Here is a 20,285-nt window from a genome sequence, read left to right as displayed (position 1 = left end):
GTCATGGCGACGCCGACAACCCACCTCTGCAGGGAGGAGGAGGAGGCTGAAAATAAGGAGAGAGGGGGACAAGAAAGAAGAGCAGAGGATGATGGGAGCGTGAGGGAGGAAGAGGAGGAGCGAGGAGGTGGGAGGAGAAAAGAAAGAAGAAGATCTGAGAGAGACGAAAAAGTGGAAAAAGAAGAAGAAAGAGCGGAGGAAGAGGAGGAGAGGAAGAGGAGGAGAGGAAGAGGGGAAATAGAAACACAGAACAGAAGGAGGAAGAGCGAGAGGCAGGATTGTACCGTTGAGAAAGAGAGCAGCTGGATTCAACTCTGATTTCATCTCCTCTCTGGACACGTTTCTCTCCGCTCATGTTTCCCACATTAGCATCGGACACATCATAGATACATCATTTCAAAACACTTCAACTTCAGCTTTATTGTCATTCAGGAATGTACATAGTAGACAGTTAGACAAAATGACATTTCTCATGTCCAAATAATACTATAAAAAAACCACACAAGTATCCATCAGACACAATCATACTCACTACTGGGGTGACAATGGGTGAGATTAACCCTCGTGTCGTCCTGCGGGTCAAACTGACCCGTTTTAAAGTTTGAAAATATGGGAAAAAATATATATTTTCACAGTGAAACTTCTGATGTCCACATTTTCAACATTTTTGGGAAATATTTAAATATTTTTTGGTGGAAAAAAAGAAATGTTAAAAATATTTCTTAAAAACAGTCACAAAAAAATCTACCAAAATCCAACGAATTTTGCTGGATTTTGGTTGATTTTTTTTTGTGAATGTTCTTAAAGAAAATATTAGAAGTTTTACTGATATATATGGAATCACTTTAGACATTTTTAGGATTTTTTTTGGAAGATTTTTACTAATTTTTTGAAAATATTTACAAGAATTTTCTTGCCACATTTGGGGGATTTTTTTTTTTTTAACCCTCCTGTTGTCCTCATTTACAGGCACAAAAAAAGTGAGTATTTTAAAACCCTTGGACTCAAAGCTCTAATGACTAGTTTGGCATTAATTGATTGATTGATTGATTGATTGATTGATTGATTGATTGATTGATTGATTGATTGATTGATTGATTGATTGATTGATTGATTGATTGATTGATTGATTGATTGATTGATTGATTGATTGATTGATTGATTGATTGATTGGGGCAGGAATTGTCATCAGCAATCATCAGCTGATGATTCAAACCGTGATAAATTCTCTGACCGTTTCAACCTTGTGATCACAGCCGTAGATTTCTGACTCCACAAAGTAAGTGCCTGGAGATGTAAAATGAAGCTCACTGAAGCTTCCGAATCAATAAAATCCATAAAACACGTACAGGTTGCTGCTGTGGAAGTTGGTGCCTCAGACAGATGAATGTCAGGTTGAGCTCTTTGGCCTCGACTGCCAGCGCTGTATCTGGAGAAATAAGGAGCAGCGATTCATGGACAGAACACCATGTCTTCTGTGGACAGTTGCACAGCAGGGCTTTGCATTTTGTGTCTTGTTTTTGTTATTTTGTGTCTCATTTTGTCGTTTTGTGTCAGGGTGTTGTCGTTTTCTGTCTTGTTGTCATTTTGCGTCTCGTTTTTGTTGTTTTGTCTCGTTTTTGTTGTTTTCTGTCTCGTTTTTGTTGTTTTCTGTCTCGTTTTTGTTGTTTTCTGTCTCATTTTTGTCGTTTTCTGTCTTGTTTTTGTCGTTTCGTGTCTCGTTTTTGCCATTTTGTGTCTCCTTTTTGTCATTTTGTGTCTCATTTTTGTTTTGTCTCATTTTTGTTGTTTTCTGTCTCGTTTTTGTTGTTTTCTGTCTCATTTTTGTCGTTTTCTGTCTTGTTTTTGTCGTTTCGTGTCTCGTTTTTGCCATTTTGTGTCTCCTTTTTGTCATTTTGCGTCTCGTTTTTGTTTTGTCTCATTTTTGTTGTTTTCTGTCTCGTTTTTGTTGTTTTCTGTCTTGTTTTTGTCGTTTCGTGTCTCGTTTTTGCCATTTTGTGTCTCCTTTTTGTCATTTTGTGTCTCATTTTTGTCGTTTTGTGTCTTGGTTTTGTCATTTTCTGTTGCGATTTAGTTGTTTTCTGTCTCATTTTTGTCGTTTTTGTGTCTCGGTTTTGCCGTCTTCTGTCTTGTTTTTGTTATTTTCTGTCTCAATTTAGTTGTTTTACTTGTTTAGTTGTGTCTCGTTTTTGTCGTTTTGTGTCTCATTTTTGTCGTTTTGTGTCTTCTTTTTGTCATTTTGTGTCTCATTTTTGTCGTTCTCTGTCTTGTTTTTGTCATTTTGTGTCTCGTTTTGTCATTTTGTGTCTCATTTTTGTCGTTCTCTGTCTTGTTTTTGTCATTTTGTGTCTCGTTTTGTCATTTTGTGTGTCCGTTTTGTCATTTTCTGTCTCACATCTGTCATTTTCTGTCTCGTTTTTGTCGTTTTCTTTCTTGTTTTTGTCATTTTGTGTCTTGTTTTTGTCATTCCGTGTCTTGTTTTTATCATTTTGTGTTTCGATTTTGTCGTTTTGTCTCGGTTTTTTATTTTTAAGTTTTATAATTCCTCATTCTTTCCTTTTTGTTTTGATAATTCCCACTTTTTCTCTAACTTATAGATTTTATGAGCAACCCACCGTCTTTTCCTTTCTTTGTGTTGTCACTTTTTTTTTGTTAATCCGTAGCACTGAATCACTGTGGTGTGATTTGTGCTGATTCATGACCTGTTAAGCTGTCATTCCTGTTTATTTAAATGCATCTATTTTTAGTCTGATGCACTTTGACCACTCTTTTCTACTTAAAATTACTCCGGTGTGGTGCTGGTACAGACGCGTTGTGCTCAAGCTGCATGTTTTTTGGTTTGTATTTTAGGATCCAGCCTTAATGCCGGTGATCCTGTCTGCTTTTAGTAGATTAGGACTCAAATATAATGGTGCCCTGTGACCTCGGACTGAGAGTTTATGTGTGTGTGTTTGCATATTTCAGCGTGTATTCCCATTTATCTGCTCTCGTGATGAGTACATGAAGTGCATCGATGCTGCTGGGTCTATTTTTAGAGGCTCTGACTTTCTATCTCTGACTGTTAGCGACAATAAAAACACCACAAGAACATTCACAGCAACACACACAGCTGCTTTATTCATACATGACGAACCCTAATCAGTTTACAATATTATTATGCAGCTAAACCAGGGGTGTCCAACATGCGGCCCGTGGGCCAAAAGCGGCCCTCCAGAGGGTCCAATCCGGCCCTCAAAGTGTAAAAATTCCAGAGAAGACATTAACTGCAGATTGGAAATTAGTCAAACTATGAATTTAAAATAATTTCTAGATCATGACAAGTTGTTTGGATCAGAAAGTAAAATACTAGATTGTTCTTTTGTCGTTTTGTGTCTGATTTTTGGAATATTTTGTCTTGTTTTTGTTGTTTTTCTGACTGATTTCTGTGGTTTTGTTTCTCGTTTTTGTCATTTTATGTCTCATTTTTGTAATATTTTGTCTTGTTTTTGTTATTTTTTGCCCTTTTTTGTTGTTTTCATCATAAATCAATGTTCTTTTGTCATTTTGTGTCTCATTTTTGGAATATTTTGTCTTGTTTTTGTTGTTTTTTTGTCTTTTTTTGTCTGACTTTTGTTGTTTGTCTAATGTTTTTGTCGTTTTGTTTCTCACTTTTGTCATTCTGTGTTTCCTTTTTGTGTTGCTTGTGTTTTTTGTCTTTTTTTGTCTTATATCGGGTGTTTATCACTGTAGGCGACACCCTCCCTCATTACACAAATACACATCTCCTGATAATGCTTAAAACCATTTAGCATTCAAGTTTAGTTAGTTTAGTTAGAAAATATGTGTGTAAATAAGGTCAAAATACTCACTTGTCTAATAACTATGCACTCAAGAAGTCAACAAACCGCCTACTGTAGTCCTGAATATGCTGATTTCAAGATGAAAGTTAAGGTGAACACATGGAAAATGTTTGTCATCTGCTGTGGTTGAAGCTAACAGAAAGTCTGCGCTGAATCAGCAGGAAGTAGAAGTAGGCACAGTTTTCATTTCAGTTTATGTTGATTCTCATAAGTTTCAGCAAACATCAGACAACAACCAAACAACCACTGAAGCATCTTTAGACAGTTTAACTGGATAAATGTTCTCAGACGTTCACTTTCTGCCTGCGGTTTCACTTCCAAATAAGTGGTTTCAATAAAACTGTTCCTTCGCTCACGGCTGGGCTGATCGTCTGACTTCTCCTGTTACTTCCCCTAACGGACCTGGTTTAGTGCCCTCAGAGGTTAAAGTTAGAAAGAAAAGATCAAAAAAACAAAGTAAACGACGAGGAAAACTTCAACAATACGTCCAGTGTTATGAAAGGAAAATACAAAAAACTGCATGTACACGTTCATTAGAATATATATGTATTTGTGATATAATATGTGTGTGTGTGTGTGTGTGTGTAGGTGTGTGTGTGTGTGTGTGTGTGTGTGTGTGTGTGTGTGTGTGGTCCCTTGTTCTATGTGGCACATGTCCAGTCACCATACATTGTTGTATTTGCGCCGTCACCCACGCAATTCTATTTTTATCTCCAGAGTCGTGAGAACATGCATGCATGTGTGTGAACCTGTGTGTGTGTGTGTGTGTGTGTGAACCTGTGTGTGTGTGTGTGTGTGTGTGTGTGTGTGTGTGTGTGTGTGTGTGTGTGTGTGTGTGAACCTGTGTGTGTGTGTGTGTCGGGGTGTGTCGTCAGGTTACAGGGTGTGTAAGTGGACTCCTCTTTGTCCTGGTTGATCATTTTAGACAGACGGCCACTGAAACTTTCAACAGGGCGGTCAGATGCTCAACCTTTTCCACAGACAGACAGACAGACAGACAGACAGACAGACAGACAGACAGACAGACAGACAGACAGACAGACAGACAGACAGACAGACAGACAGACAGACAGACAGACAGACAGACAGACAGACAGACAGACAGACAGACAGACAGACAGACAGACAGACAGACAGACACCTGTGTTCATTCCCATAATTACCAGTTAACTCTAAAACACACCACGCTGACGTTCAGGAGTTTATTCTAGATCTTAAACTTTGTGTTACAGATGTATAGTTCTTGCTGAATTGTACACAAATATTTCACACAATCCGAAAATATGGAAACCTTTAACCTTGTAGGACCCAAAGATAGGGAAAAAATGACCAATAAATAAATAATAAAAACAGAAAAAAAAAAAAAAAAAAAAAAAAAAAAAATATATATATATATATACATATATATATAAAAAAAAAACCCACATGCAGAAAAAAATTGCGAAAAAATTAAATAATACAAAATTTATATGAATAAATTTTTTTTATATATATATATGCACACAAAAAACAAACAAACCAAAATTATGTATATATATATGATTTTTGTTTTATTTTTTATGTATGTATAATTTTTTGTTTTGTTTCTTTCATTTATTTATTATTTGCTCACAAAACAAAACAAAAAATTTTACACACACATAGAACTGCAGAAAAAAACTGCCCAAAAAAAAAATATATATATATGTGTGTGTGTGTGTGTGTGTGTGTGCACAATCTTAGTTTTATTGTTTGATTTTATTTTTTATATATGTAGAATTTGTTTTATTTTATTTATTTTTGTCTCATTTTTTCTTCTTTCTTTCAGCGAATTTCGCTGGATTTTGGTTGATTTTTTTTCTGAATGTTCTTAAAGAAACATTTACTTTTTTAACATTTCTTTTTTTCCATCAAAAAATGTTCAAAAATTTCCCAAAAAATCTTGAAAATTTGGAAGTTTTCACTGTGAATATATATATATATATATATATATATATATATATATATATATATATATATATATATATATATATATATATATATATATATATATATATATTTATATATATTTGCACATTTTCAAATTTTAAAATGGGTCAATCTGACCCACAGGACGACACGAGGGTTGAACCAAGATAGTTTTCTGGGGCTTTATTTCCCACATTCTTACTCACTCTAGGCTAATTTCTCGCTGCACCTCCATGAAAACAACACAACCATGATTACATGTAGAGAGAATTACAGTTGGAAGCAACTGGAGCCAAATTATGCAACATTTTTGTAAGTTTCCAACAGGTGTCTTACCAATTCTGAAACAATAGTGACTCCAAACTTTACATATTTGACTACTTACATTCTGAACTTATTTCCACGCTTGTCTCCTCTCTGCCCTGTAGTTCAGCTGAATAGTTTTGTTATTTTACTGTTGGTTCCTGAGTCACTCATGGCTTTTTTACAGAATGAACTTGATTTTTAGCATGAAGTGATTTTGATGAAACGTCAGGACTGTCAGCTTAGATTTTCCAACTTTTGCAAAGAGAAACATTTGGAGCTGAACCTGTAGATGCTGGATCAGCGGTTAATAAAAGAGCATGATGATGATGATGATGATGATGATGAAGATGTGATGACTCTACACCCACCTGTGTCGGCTCTTTCAGGTGGGTGGTGATGCAGACTGTTTACTGATGACTGACTGGGTATGAGTTAGAAAGACCGGGATAAAACACGGACAAACAGAAGAACGTATAGTTTAGAAAATGACGGGAACAGGAAGTGTAATAGGGCGAGAGTCCAGGACATGGAGAGAGAGCTGACTGCTGACTCATCCTCTGACAGAACAGATCTGTCTCCGACTCTCGCTCGTCACCCCAAAGTGCTGCTGGCAGCGTCTCCTCCAAGCTGTTCCCAGCTCTCCTCAACCAAACATCTCCAGCTGAGCGCTCTCAAATGTGGTCTCATGATATGAATAATTAATTACATACTAGATTATCCTCCCGTCTAGTTCTCAGTGATTCAGCCACTCTGTCACAGCGAAGCATGACGGGGCGGGTTTCTGTGTAGACTTCTGTTAATAATAAGTGTGTTTTTAAATGCTTTCTGTTTGTTTCGTGTTGTTTTCAGGAAGGCGATCTCCCGCTCAGGCGTCCATTACCTCGGTCCACCTCAACCGTCGCTTCCTCCGGCCTCCAACGGACCCAACAAGGAGCTACGAACCTGCTTGGACTGGACGGTCAGACATAGCATTTCATACAACTCGTCATCAGTGTGTCGCGTTTTTGTCATTTTTTGTCTTGTTTTTGTCACTTTGTGTCTCCTTTTTTCATTTTTTGTCTTGTTTTTGTCGTTTTGTGTCTCGTTTTTTTCATTTTTTGTCGTTTTTGTCATTTTGTGTCTCGTTTTTATCATTTTTTGTCTTGTTTTTGTCACTGTGTCCTTTTTTTCATTTTTTGTCTTGTTTTTGTCGTTTTGTGTCTCGTTTTTATCATTTTTTTGTCTTGTTTTTGTCAGTGTCCTTTTTTCATTTTTTGTCTTGTTTTTGTCGTTTTGTGTCTCGTTTTTGTCATGTTTTTTGTCATGTTTTTGTCACTGTGTCTCATTTTTGTCATTTTGTATCTCGTTTTTGTCACTTTGTGTCTCGTTTTTGTCATTTTGTGTCTCGTTTTTGTCGTTTTGTGTCTTGTTTTTGTCGCTTTGTGTCTCGTTGTCATTTTGTGTCTCGTTTTTGTTGTTTTTGTGTCTCGTTTTTGTCACTTTGTGTCTTGTTTTTGTCACTTTGTGTCTCGATTTTGTCATTTTGTGTCTTGTTTTTGTCACTTTGTGTCTCGTTCTTGTCGTTTTGTGTCTCATTTTTGTCGTTTTGTGTCTCGTTTTTGTCGCTTTGTGTCTCGTTATTGTCATTTTGTGTCTTGTTTTTGTCGTCTCTCTTGTTTTTGTTGTTTTCTGTCTTGTTTTTGTTGTTCTGTGTCTCATTTTTGTCACCTTGTGTCTTGTTTTTGTCACTTTGTGTCTCGATTTTATTACTTTGTGTCTCGGTTTTGTCATTTCCTGACTCGTTATTGTCATTTTGTGTCTTGTTTTTGTTGTTGTCGCTCTTGTTTTTGTCACTTTGTGTCTCGTTTTTGTCGTTGTCTGCCTTGTTTTTGTCATTGTGCCGTCTTCGTTCCGACGGTTGGCCACCTTACATCTCCATTTGTGTCTATTCTCTGCACCTCGCTCTAGTCCCAATGCACCACATCTCAAAGGATTCTATTCTCTTCTGGATGTTTTTTGTGGGTTGCCATGTCTCACATCCAGATCTGTCTGTAGGACTAGATGTTGACATCCCTTCTTGCATAGAGTCATAGGTGTCTCATGTATACAAGAAGGGATATCAACATCTCGTCCTACACAACAGACAAATCCTTCTTTCACAGATGCACCTGAGCAGAAAGATTCCATCTCTTGTTCCCAGTTTTAGATCCTGTACAAAAAGCCGTCATTTCTTTCTGTTTGACTGAGTCACTCAATGACATTTGGGTTTTCATGCCAACAGATTCATGAACAGTCTGGTTTCAGCGGCCGTATGTTTGTGTGGGAAATAAAGTTTCTTTATGATCGTTAGTAGAAAATGTCTCGGTAGCAAACTGTGACAATGAAAGTTTTTACTCATCACGACTTTACGAGACGTGACTTTGTCCAGATTTATTCTGCAGAATTTAATGGATTTTACTCACGAAACATGAATCACAAATCAAATAACCGTTTTGGAGTGCTTTAAACTGTAAGCGCCGATGCTTAGGGAAATATCAACATGAAACAACTCTGCAAATTAGACAGCATCGGTCAAAGAGTGCAACAGAAATTCTAGCTGGCATTTTTAGTTCCACTGAAATCCATATGAATAAAATTATGCCCATTGCGAATCCATTTTCCCTCATAAAGACGACGTTTTTCCATTTCATTTGTGGCAGTTTGAGATCTTCTGAAAGCAGGTAGTAGAAAAAATGAGCGTGTGATTCTGTAAAATGCCTACATTTTGTCAAATCAAGGGAAAGGTCATTTTGTGTCATCATTTTTTTTCATCATAATGGATAAATAATCCAAAACCTTTTGTTCCAGCCAGGCGGAGGTTACATCAGGACGTTTATCAGCTCATACAGATCTCATCTAACCTGCTGCAGCAACTCAACTGAAGCAGCTCCTTTCATTGAATAACATCAGAATGATTCCTTTAAATGAGTTAAATGACATTTAAAATGCTTCAAAACATTTGTAAACATCATATTTTTTCCTAAAATCCACCACAAGATGCTGTTAGAACACTTTGCTTTTGAACAGTGATCGAGGTTCTTGCTTTAATATCATTAAAGTTCAAAAAACAAAAGAAGCAACACAATTTTTTCCTCCAAAAGAACACTAAAACAGTTTCAAATTCACTGAATATATGAATAAAAATGGTGTAAAAAAATGCATCTTATGTAATGAACACTTTTGTAATAATCTGTTACAATAATTAGACTCCAAATGAATCACATGTAAATAATGAATAGTAAATAAAATGTGCTGAATTATTGATAGGAAAGTAGACAAACTGTCTGAGATTTCCCCCGGGTTCTATCTGCAGGGACACTTCCTCCACGTCACCACTGCCCTTCATCGTTCTGCACCACACACACACACACACACACACACACACACACACATTTATATAATTATTGCTCTTAATCACTCGTTAATATATGGTCATGGGTGGATGTGGTCCACGTTTAGGTGACAATAAGTCACGTATAACAGCTGCATAACAAAGAGATACACACCAATTAGTGCAGGAAAGACTGAAAGAAATGTAGTGTTCGTGCTCCAGTAAATACTGACAATATAACCTTTAAATAACAGAGAAAACATGCAAAACAAAACGAAAAACAAAGCGACAAAAACATGAGACAAACGACAAAAGTCAGATAAAAAACAAGACAAAAAAACAACAAAAACAAGACAAAATGTTACAAAAAGCAGACACAAAATGACAAAAGAACAATGAACAATCTAGTATTTTACTTGATAAAGTAAAATACTAGATTGTTCATTTTGTGTTTAATTTTTGTAATATTTTGTCTTGTTTTTGTCATTTTGTGTCTTGTTTGCCTCATTTGTCTATTTTTTGTCACTTTGTAATTTTATGTCAAATTTTTTCTCTTTTTGTTTTGTTTCATGTCATTTGTAATTTTGTGCTTCCTTTTTGTCTTATTTTTGTTTTGTTTTGTTCATTCTTTTATGTGTCTTTTTGTTGTTTTGTTTCTTGCTTTTGTCATTTTGTGTCTCGTTTTTGTAATACTTTATCTTGTTTTTTGTCATTTTTTTTGTCTGACTTGTCATTTGTCTCTTGTTTATGTCGTTTTGTTTCCCTTTTTTTTCGTTTTGTGTTTCCTTTTTGTCTCGCTTGTGTTTTTTGTCTTATTTTTGTCATTTTGTGTTTTGCTTTATTTCTTGTTTTGTGTAAGATTTTTGTCATTTTGTGTCTTGCTTTTGTCTCATTTGTCCATTTTTGGGTCGCTTTGTAACTTTTTTGTCAGATTTTTTGTCTTTTTTGTTTTCAGGTATTTCATAATGCTTTGTAAAAACATCATTCCTTAAATGTGAACTTTTTTTCACTAAAACAGAGGAAACATTAGGAGTTGTGGTTATTTACAGGTTATTATGCTGTGATTTTTACTGGTCACTGGAGATCAGATTGGACTGAATGTGGAACCTGAACTAAGATGAGATTGACAAACCTTATCTATGTCATAATATCGATAACATACAGAAGCATCCTTTTGCTAACACATACAACATGCATGGAGTGTTTTACACTGAGCGTGCATATAGATGTGTGTTGCGTAGGTGTGTGTTTGCTCATGGATCTGCAGCTCCGGTAGTGTTTTGATTAGCGCCTTACATTAATGTGCAGTGTGAAATTACCCTCCTCCTCAAGCGGTAGCAATTATGTGCTTGACACACTTGTTGACCGCGCTCGCTCTTGAGTGTTTACGTGCATATGGTTGCAGTTTAACGTGACTGAAAATAAGCAGAGTGAGAGTGAGACGTGCACAAGGACCACGCATGTTACACTGGAAAAAAATGCTCCTCTCAAAACAACAAAAAAACTTATTTCAAGGAACTTTTACCTTGAAATAAGTGAAAAAATCTGCCAGTAGAACAAGTGAAAAATGACTTGGTAAGATTTCTTGAAGTAAGATATGATATTTAGAATATTGAGATCTTAAAATTAGCTGGAAAACTTATTTTAAGCTCTGTTTTACCAGGATTGTCAAGTTTAGGTGTCTTAAAATAAACCAGACATGCTAAAAAAATAGCAGTTTTTCACTCAAAAATCGATTTTTGCTTTCATGTAACCTCCTAATTTGAGATGTGTTAACCCTCCTGTTGTCTTCATTTACTGGCACCAAAAAACATTGTTTTCTTGTGTGAAAAAAATCCAAAAAATGAGCAAAAAAATTCCCAAATTTCTGAAAATTTGCAAAACCTTCAGGAAGAAAATTCCAATAATTCTTTAGAAGTTTCCCTTCAAAGTTTTATTTTAAAAAAATCCCCCAAATTTGGCAAGAAAATTCTTGTAAATATTTTCAAAAAATGAGTAAAAGTTTTCCAAAAAAATCCTAAAAATATCTAAAGTGATTCCATATATATAAGTAAAACTTCCAATATTTTCTTTAAGAACATCCACATAAAAATCAACCAAAATCCAGTGAATTTCACTGGATTTTGGTTGATTTTTATGTGAATGTTCTTCAGAAACATTTTTAACTCCTTTTTTTCCACCAAAAAATGTTCAAAAATTTCCCAAAAAAGTTGAAAATGTGGACATCAGAAGTTTCACTGTGAAAATATATATATTTTTTCCACATTTTCAAACTTTAAAATGGGTCAGTTTTGACCCACAGGACGACACGAGGGTTAAAGTTATTTTAAATTTTCTTGTAAAATTCAACTCAAAACAAGATAATTTCAAGATTAACTAAACAAGATATATAAGATGCATTGTCTTAAAACAAGTCCCTCCATCTGCTGAAATGTCTCTTGTTCAGTGAATTTATCTTAAATGAAGTGGGATGAGACATTTTGACTACAAATAAGACAAACAGACTTGGTAAGATTTAGATTTTTTACAGTGTATTATGCGACTTCCCGTCTCTGTTGTCTCTGCAGGAGAACGCAGTGAACGGGGATCACCTGTGGATGGAGACGAGTTGTTCTGGAGAGCTTTGTTACCTCGGAGAGGACACCTGCCTGCTCAAGACTGCAGTGAGTAGTTTACAGCGCTTCTTCTTGCATTTCTGTGGATATCTTGTAAGTACAGGAGGTCCTCGGTTTATGCTGTCATCGACCTACACCGTTTTGTTGTTACGTCAGAACTGGTTAAATGGAACTAGTTGACGAGTGGAGCAGATGAATACGTCGTCATGCAGTGCTATCAGACGGCTTTGTTTACATTCTCTGGTTGTACGACACCTTGCATTGTGTTACACTTGCTAACTTCTTGCCCTTCATTGTGGCTCCTAAGTGTGAGTCAGACTCTTCTGATGGCAAAATAAGATTTGAAAAAACTAAAACTGATGTTGTATTTCTGCAACACTGGGTATTATGGGGTTAAGGATGAGCTAATTGGACCTTTTCAGGTTGTAGATGGACTTAAAATCAACTCCCAAACCTAGTAGCAGTTTTTTAGAAGATACTTTCTTCAAGCAGCGGTTCAGGAAAAGTCTACATCATTCAAGAAGGCCATGATTTTTATGCAGGACGAAGCTCCATCACATGCATCCAAGTCCTCCCCTTTGTAGCTTAAAGACCTGAGAGATGACAGAATAATGACGTCCTCACCGATCTAAACCCTACAGAGAACTTTGGGCTCGTCTTAAACGTGAGGTTTACAGTGAAGGAAGACGATACACCTCTTTGAACAGCGTTTCAAAAGTTGATCATCAACAGATGGACAAACTAACAGACTCCATGGATGGAAGGCTCCAGCTACTGAAAATAAGGATGGCTACACTGGTCACTGAATATTTGCTGAAATGTCAGAAGTGTTTATTTGTGAATTTCAAGTTGTTTATTTTTGCTTTTGTTATTTGTTCTTACTCTAAAATGAAAATGAAAAAAGTGAGTTTGGACTTTTTTGTTTTTTCATTTAGTTGCGTAATAATTCTGCACACTAATAGTTGGGTATTAATTGTGCACACATAGATATTCTCCTAAGAAAGCCAAAACTCACTTTTTTTCTTTGTTAAAGTCTCAGGTTTGAGGTTTATTAACATTTTGGATTGACCGAGAGCTCTGTGTTACTTGAAAAATTACATTGAATACGTTGAAAGTGTTTTAAGAAAGAGAACCCACTGAGCTCTTCCTGTTTGTTTCATGGTTGTGATTTTATTGCCTGGTGTGAAGGACTAATTCTTCCTCATCTCCAGTTAATTTATGGTCCCTCATAACTCATGTTCACTCCAAGGGCGGAGCACGTGGTTCCAGTGTTCTGGAAATGCAGCGTACTTTTCACTCAGGCGGTCCATGTCAACAAAACAGAATGAGAGCTCTTCAGTGTCGTTCACTACGAGCATGCAGAGATGTGTCTAAAGGGTTTAAATTACAGGTATGGTGGACCTCTTGTCTCTGTGCTCGCCTCTAACAAGGAAGAAAAACCTGTAAAGGAGAGCCGAGAAACAACCTTTAATTCCAGCAATAATATAATGACATGTCTGTACATTTCCACTGATGGTGGGAAATTACAGCTATAAGAACGCGATGAGGCTGGAAGATGTCAGAAAGATTGAGCAAATAAATGTAATGAGATAGATTTCCTACGTCCAGAAGGACAGGCTGACCTCAGTGGAACCTGAGAGGTCATGGTTGACATAAATAAACACATTCGTACCTGTGCTCAGCTAGATACGGATAATTTAGTCTGACTCATCGGCTGGAGATTGGATGTGTATTTCCCTTTCCCCAATCTGTTTGTTACCGTTTTCAAAATCCCCCGAGCAGCGTCATGCACACTGAATCTGTGTTATCTTTTATCTTATGCATGTTTTAAATCTGATTAAACCACAGTTGCATGATCAAAATAACTCGTGAACACACCTTGAAAAAACCCAGATTCTCGCAGTACTCTGATGCCCGATGTTGATTCTTTTTCTGCTGTAGTCATTTGCAACTCAAGCAATGTACTGATCCCTTTTTACTTTATACAAACTTCTGTAATATTGGTTTAATAAAATTCAAATCATCTGTGGTTTTAATGAGAAGCCAGTTAACTCCTCTAGAGCTAAAATATCCACAGACTTGCCCTCTAGGTTACAGAGCATCAATTTTTTCCTTCTCTTTTACATAGATAGATAGATAGATAGATAGATAGATAGATGCGCCAACGTTGTTGAACGGCTACACCTGCATTGACGTACTGATGTTTTATGGTGACGCAATGATGTGGCTCTAACTTGACTACTTGCCAGTGGAAAAGCAAACCGGTTCTTAGGAGGCACGAGATTTGAACCAACTAAGCACCAGCACCGAACTTCTTCTTGCTCAAAAAGGGATATCTGAGTCCTGAGCAATGGAACCATCTGAAGGACCAGATCTGATAAATTGACGATGCCATTAAGAGAGTATAAGCATTCCTGTCAGTGCTATCTGTTGAACTAGTTGGACATGTTGACTAATTAGTTCTCAACAGGACAAATATGAAGCAAGATGTTCTCTTTCAAGATGCTAAATGTAGGAGAATTAGGGGTCTTGGACAAGGAAATTGAATAGCATCAACAGTGAAACTTGTTGGAAATCCACGCAATCTATAATCTTGGGTATTGAGGGTTTATGTGAGTGTTTAGTCAAAGATGTTAAGAAATAAATGTCAGCTAGTTTTTAAAGGCCTGATGTCTTAAGAAAAGGAAGGAAAATATGACACAAGTTCAGGTTACAGATTTCATTATTACGTAAGAACCCGTGGTTTAGTTGTTTGGCTGTAATTGGTACACTCTAAACTAGAACACATCCCTCCCGTCTTGGCTCCCCATTTGTTTCAGAACTCAATTTAAGATCCTATTGATTGCTTCTAAATGTCTACATTGTCTGGCTCCAGTCTGCATCTCCTTATTCTGCCCCTCGACTTCTCAGACCACAACATCAGCTGCTGTTAAAAGTTCTTTCAGTTAAACAAAGGGGAACGAGGTCCCTCATGTCCCCATTGTCTTGTCTAACATTTCATTGTTTCTTCACAAAGCCTTTGTAGCTCTGGTTTGGAAATACGCTGAGGATGTAAAGTATATATTAGGTATCAAAACTGAGAGCATGTATAGATATATACAGAAATATACTTAATAATCTTATCTAAAATGAACACACACTGATAAATATAGGGGTTATGTAAATATAATACAAAATTTAGAGAGGAACTGAAAGGAATGTGGTTTTCAAAGTGAACATTTGCTCTATTTCTCTGGTGATGAATAGTTCAGTTGTCTGCCACTGGTTTGAACCTGATATAGTAGTTAGTTTTCTGTTTTTTTGTTGTGTCTTGTAAGAACTGATGGTGGGCTGAGCATTAATTTAGCACTACGTTAGTAAAAAATTCAATCAATCTGATGAACTAGAAGCTGTTAGCATAAATATCCACAATGGGCTTGTTTTTTTGTTTTAAAAAAACAAGGTCAAGGAAGTCACGCTTGCTATTAAAGAATAAAACACACAAAAGAAAGACATTCTCTTTTTTAAGTGAAATAATATCTTTAATATACTCTTGGAGCAGTTTTTCTGGAAACAAACAGGTCAGCATGTATCGACTCAGTGTCTTCCTCGGGGTCTGGCTTGTTTTTTATTCAGTTTGAACCTCAGAATCGTTGTTTTTGACTTTGATTTTGCTTTGTTTTAACCCGCGGAGATGCTGTTTGTGTCCAAATTAAAAAGTGATGAAAGAAAAGAGAAACTGTCAGACTGATTAACTCCCTTTGTGAGACAGAGTGTTTCTAAGGCTGCTGTGTTTTGAGCTTTTTTTTTTGTTTTTTTTTTTGTTTGCTGTGTACCATTTTACAATACAAGCAGACAAGCAAACAAGGCTAACAAAAACTAAGCTAATGATGGCTTTGGTCAGTTTTAGCTGTTGAGATTAACAAACTTAGGTGAGACATAATATATTCTAAAGCAGTGACCTTATATCAGTGGTTTTCAAACTTTTTCTGTCAGACCCGCCTTTGGAGGACAAAAAGCCTCTGCTCGGTCGACAAGGAGCCAGGGAGGTACCCTTTTTCCCAGGCTTCATCTCTCCATCTTGGTTCATCCAGTACTCTCTGATGTCCATCAGGACTTTACCCTTGAAGTCTCTGATGCAGACATATCTCATCTTTCCAGTCTGGAACATGCTGTCACCATTGCTGCTGCCCTTCGATGAGCCTCCTGGCTTGGAACTCTCTCCACTTTTTGGCTTCTTGACCGGCTTCTCTGGTGAACTTTGGCTTCTTTCTCTTGGCCTTGGTCTCTACTGCACTGTCCGAGTCACTTCCAGATGTGGAAGACGGTACTTCTTTTGATATTGGAGGCTTAAACAGTGAGAGAACATTCAGAACAGCTAACCGGTGAGATATACGGCTGCTTTTTATTTGAGAGCCGTTAAGTGTTGCTCACCCATTGACTGGAGGTAGGAGCACTCCATTATCAGCTGTCATATTATTACTCATAATGACTAGTTTGTCTGTTGTATGAGCCAGGGCAGCAGAGCAATATTATTTATCCAAGGCAAATAGCACTTTGGCATCTTGAGTGTTTGCTTCTTCTTTTTTTTAACAGTCACACTGTGTGACAAATCACTGAGGCCATCAGTGAGCTCTCAAATTAACTTCTTCTTTCACCTCTCAGAGGTAGAGATAGCTTGTTTGCTTTTAGTCCGATTAGTGAAATGACTGTAGAGATGGTGATGTTGGTTTCAGTTTATCCACTTCTATGGTTCTGTCTTAAATATCTTCACTGGATGGATTGGAAATAATCGTAAAGAGTCACAGTTACACATTTAGGCACATTTACAGGTTTTTATTTTATTTTTTAGTGTCTATTAAGAAAATGATCAGCACGTGTCTGTTTGCATTTGTGTGTCTGGATGCTTTCATCGTTGTGTACCTTTACACTGCTGCTTGTTGTTTGCTTCTGGGTTGGTTTGTGTGTCTCACTCTGCCCTCTGTCCTTTCTGTCTTCTTTAAGAAGTCGGCCCCCAGGAGGAAATGTGCAGCCTGCAAGATCGTTGTTCACACCAGCTGCATAGAGCAACTAGAAAAGGTAGTGGACACACACACACACACACACACACACACACACACACACACACACACACACACACACACACACACATGCATGCACACACCCACGCACACACACTTTTTCTGAAAATCGTGTTTTCTACAACGTTATTTCCATTGAATTCTGCTGAATCTCACACAAAAAGCTTCAGTGCATTTCAGAGATATTCAAAGGTTGTGTCTGTTATACCACAGGAATGTCAAGCTCTTCTCAGTTCAGGTTCCACATTCAGCCCAGTTTGATCTCCAGTCACCAGTAAAATCACAGCATAATAACCTGTAAATAACCACAATGCCTAATATTTCCTTTGTTCTAGTGCAAAAAGTATGTTCTGAAAATGTTCACATTGAAGGAATTATCTTTGTACAAAACATTATGAACAACCTGAAATTTCTCAAGCAAAATAAATTCAATTTCAGCAACATTCAGCCTCAGTTTATCATTTCCACATTACAACTTCCAGATCACAGAGTGTCTACAAAGGAACACAACATTTAGTCACAGATATCTGGAACTGAACAATATAGTATTTTACTTTATGATCAAAATGACAAAAGTCAGACAAAAAAGACAAAAAACAACAAAATCAAGACAAAATGTTACAAAAATGAGACACAAAATGACAAAAAATTTGACAAACGACATGAAACAAAACAAAAAAGAGACAAAAAATTAGACAAAACAGTTATAATGCCACAAAGAAATGGACAAATGACAAAAATGAGACAAAAAAATTATACAAACAAAACCAAAAATGTCAAAAATGAGAAACAAAACAACAAAAAAGTAGACAAACAACATAAACGAGATATATGCATATTTTTTTATGCCACTGTACTACAAAAATTTAAATTATGTGGAACTTTATGCTCGTATTCTGTGTTTGCTATTTGTCTTTATTCATTTTCCTCTTTGTTTCTCCGTCTCTCTCTAGATTAACTTCCGCTGTAAGCCGACCTTCAGAGAGGGAGGATCCAGGTGCCTCAGAGATGTGAGTGTGTTTGTGTGTCTGAGGTTTGTAAACATGTGTGAGAATACATACATGTGAGAGAGGAAGAATCTTTCCGTGTCCTCGGTTGCACTGTATGTGAGAGAATAAACGTTTGTCTCTTGCTAATGGCAGAACGTACTGAGGCATCACTGGGTTCACAGACGAAGACAGGAGGGGAAATGTAGGCAGTGTGGAAAGGTGAGCGTACACACACACGCACGCACACACACGCACACACACACACACACACACACATTATTACTGTTCACACTTCAGACTATTTCAGTGTGATGCTCTGTGTCTCTGCAGAGTTTTCAGCAGAAGTTCTTCCACAGTAAAGAAATCATCGCCATCAGCTGTTCTTGGTGTAAACAGGCTGTAAGTACTTTGTCTGTGTTCAGCACTGCAGCGGAAAATAGATGGTATTTTGTAAAATGAGATGTTTTAACCCTCCTGTTGTCTTCATTTACGGGCACCAAAAAATATCGTTTCCTTGTCTGAAAAAAATCCAAAAATTCAGCAAAAAAATTCCCCAAATTTCTGAAAATTTGCAAAACCTTCAGGAAGAAAATTCTAATAACTCCTTAAAAGTTTCCCTTTAAAGTTTTATTTTAAAGAAATCCCCCAAATTTGGCAAGAAAATTCTTGTAAATATTTTCAGAAAATTAGTAAAAATCTTCCAAAAATTATCCTAAAAATATCTAAAGTGATTCCGTATATATCAGTAAAACTTCTAATATTTTCTTTAAGAACATTCACATAAAAATCAACCAAAATCCAGCGAAATTCGCTGGATTTTGTTTGATTTTTATGTGAATGTTCTTAAGAAACATTTTTAACATTTCTTTTTTTCCATCAAAAAATGTCCAAAGATGTTGAAAAATGTTGAAAATGTGGACATCAGAGTGTTGGACAGACACTGGACATCAGAATGATTGTTTTCTCAAGGCAGTGATGTCTGGTAACATGACCAAGGTAGCTGAGTTTCCTTGTGATGATGTTAGCCGACTCCTAGCTCCTTGAGTACAGATGCATTTGTTATCAGTCAGAGGTGAGCTAACTAAACAGGCACGTTCACTGACATCAGGTAAATCTGGAACTGAACAATAAACAGTGAAACCTCAACATCAACAACAACATCAGTCCGTTACAATGTTTTATTATCTTCTTGTAAAATGATTCATACATGCATGAAAGTTGTTGGTATTCATGACTTTTATGAAGAACTGATTGATATCGTGATGCACGGAACGACTTTGTTTACATTTTCGACTTACTTAAAATCGACTTACATCTATCTGTAGGAACGGAACTCTGACGTAAGTCGAGGACCCCCTGTATTTCTCTTTCTCCCCCTTTATTTTCTGCCATCTCTCTAAAGTTAATGCAGACATAGAATAGAAGCGAACCCTCAGTACATAAAGAATCAATAATCTGCCTCAAGGCTGGAGCCAAATGACTCACAAAGACATTAAGGCAACACACCTTTAATAATACATCTTAATTTGGTGCTCAGTTGTTTGTGGAAATATCATAGACCAGATACGAAAGCTGAAGGTAGCCTCAGGGTTTGGTACTTCGTCAGTACTGAAGGTTCTTAAAGCTGAATTCTCTCCAACAGCCAGTAGGAGGCGACTCCTCTGGTTGCAAACAGAAATCTGATTTTCAATGAGAAACTGGCCTTATTTGATTTAATCCCCAAATAGACAATTTTCTAATTACTTTATGGTTTCAGATGCTAGCGTCAATTACCCTTCAATACAAAAACAGAAACACAGAATGACAAAACCAAGACACAAAATGACAAAAATGAGACACAAAATGACAAAACAAGACACAAAATGACAAAAATGAGACCCAAAACAACAAAGCCGAGACACAAAACAACGAAGCTGAGACACAAAATGACAAAAACGAGACCCAAAACAACAAAGCCAAGACACAAAACAACAAAGCCGAGACACGAAACAACAAAAATGAGACCCAAAACAACAAAGCCGAGACACAAAATGACAAAAATAAGACCCAAAACAACAAAGGCGAGACACAAAATGACAAAAATGAGACCCAAAACAACAAAGCCGAGACACAAAATGACAAAGCCAAGACACGAAATGACAAAAACGAGACACAAAGTGGCAAAAACAAGACACACAATG

The 20,285-nt window shown here is 36.7% G+C and overlaps 1 protein-coding gene across 5 annotated transcripts in view; it reads left to right on the top strand.

The window, feature by feature from the left end:
* The window catches only part of dgki (diacylglycerol kinase, iota), a 97,471-nt gene that overhangs the window by 39,717 nt on the left and 37,469 nt on the right, over nucleotides 1-20,285 (top strand). For 4 of the 5 annotated variants that reach the window (XM_055006813.1, XM_055006811.1, XM_055006815.1 and 1 more), the window contains exons 2-7: nucleotides 6,942-7,050; nucleotides 12,009-12,104; nucleotides 17,040-17,114; nucleotides 18,070-18,126; nucleotides 18,259-18,324; nucleotides 18,436-18,504. In XM_055006813.1, the coding sequence (XP_054862788.1) occupies nucleotides 6,942-7,050; nucleotides 12,009-12,104; nucleotides 17,040-17,114; nucleotides 18,070-18,126; nucleotides 18,259-18,324; nucleotides 18,436-18,504 (472 nt within the window). The remainder of the gene's footprint in view (nucleotides 1-6,941; nucleotides 7,051-12,008; nucleotides 12,105-17,039; nucleotides 17,115-18,069; nucleotides 18,127-18,258; nucleotides 18,325-18,435; nucleotides 18,505-20,285) is intronic. The other variant, XM_055006812.1, reaches the window with a different exon arrangement.

Source organism: Amphiprion ocellaris, chromosome 21, assembly GCF_022539595.1.
Source record: "Amphiprion ocellaris isolate individual 3 ecotype Okinawa chromosome 21, ASM2253959v1, whole genome shotgun sequence".
In the NCBI taxonomy this organism is placed as follows: domain Eukaryota; kingdom Metazoa; phylum Chordata; class Actinopteri; family Pomacentridae; genus Amphiprion; species Amphiprion ocellaris.
This window is presented reverse-complemented; position numbering and strand designations above follow the sequence as displayed.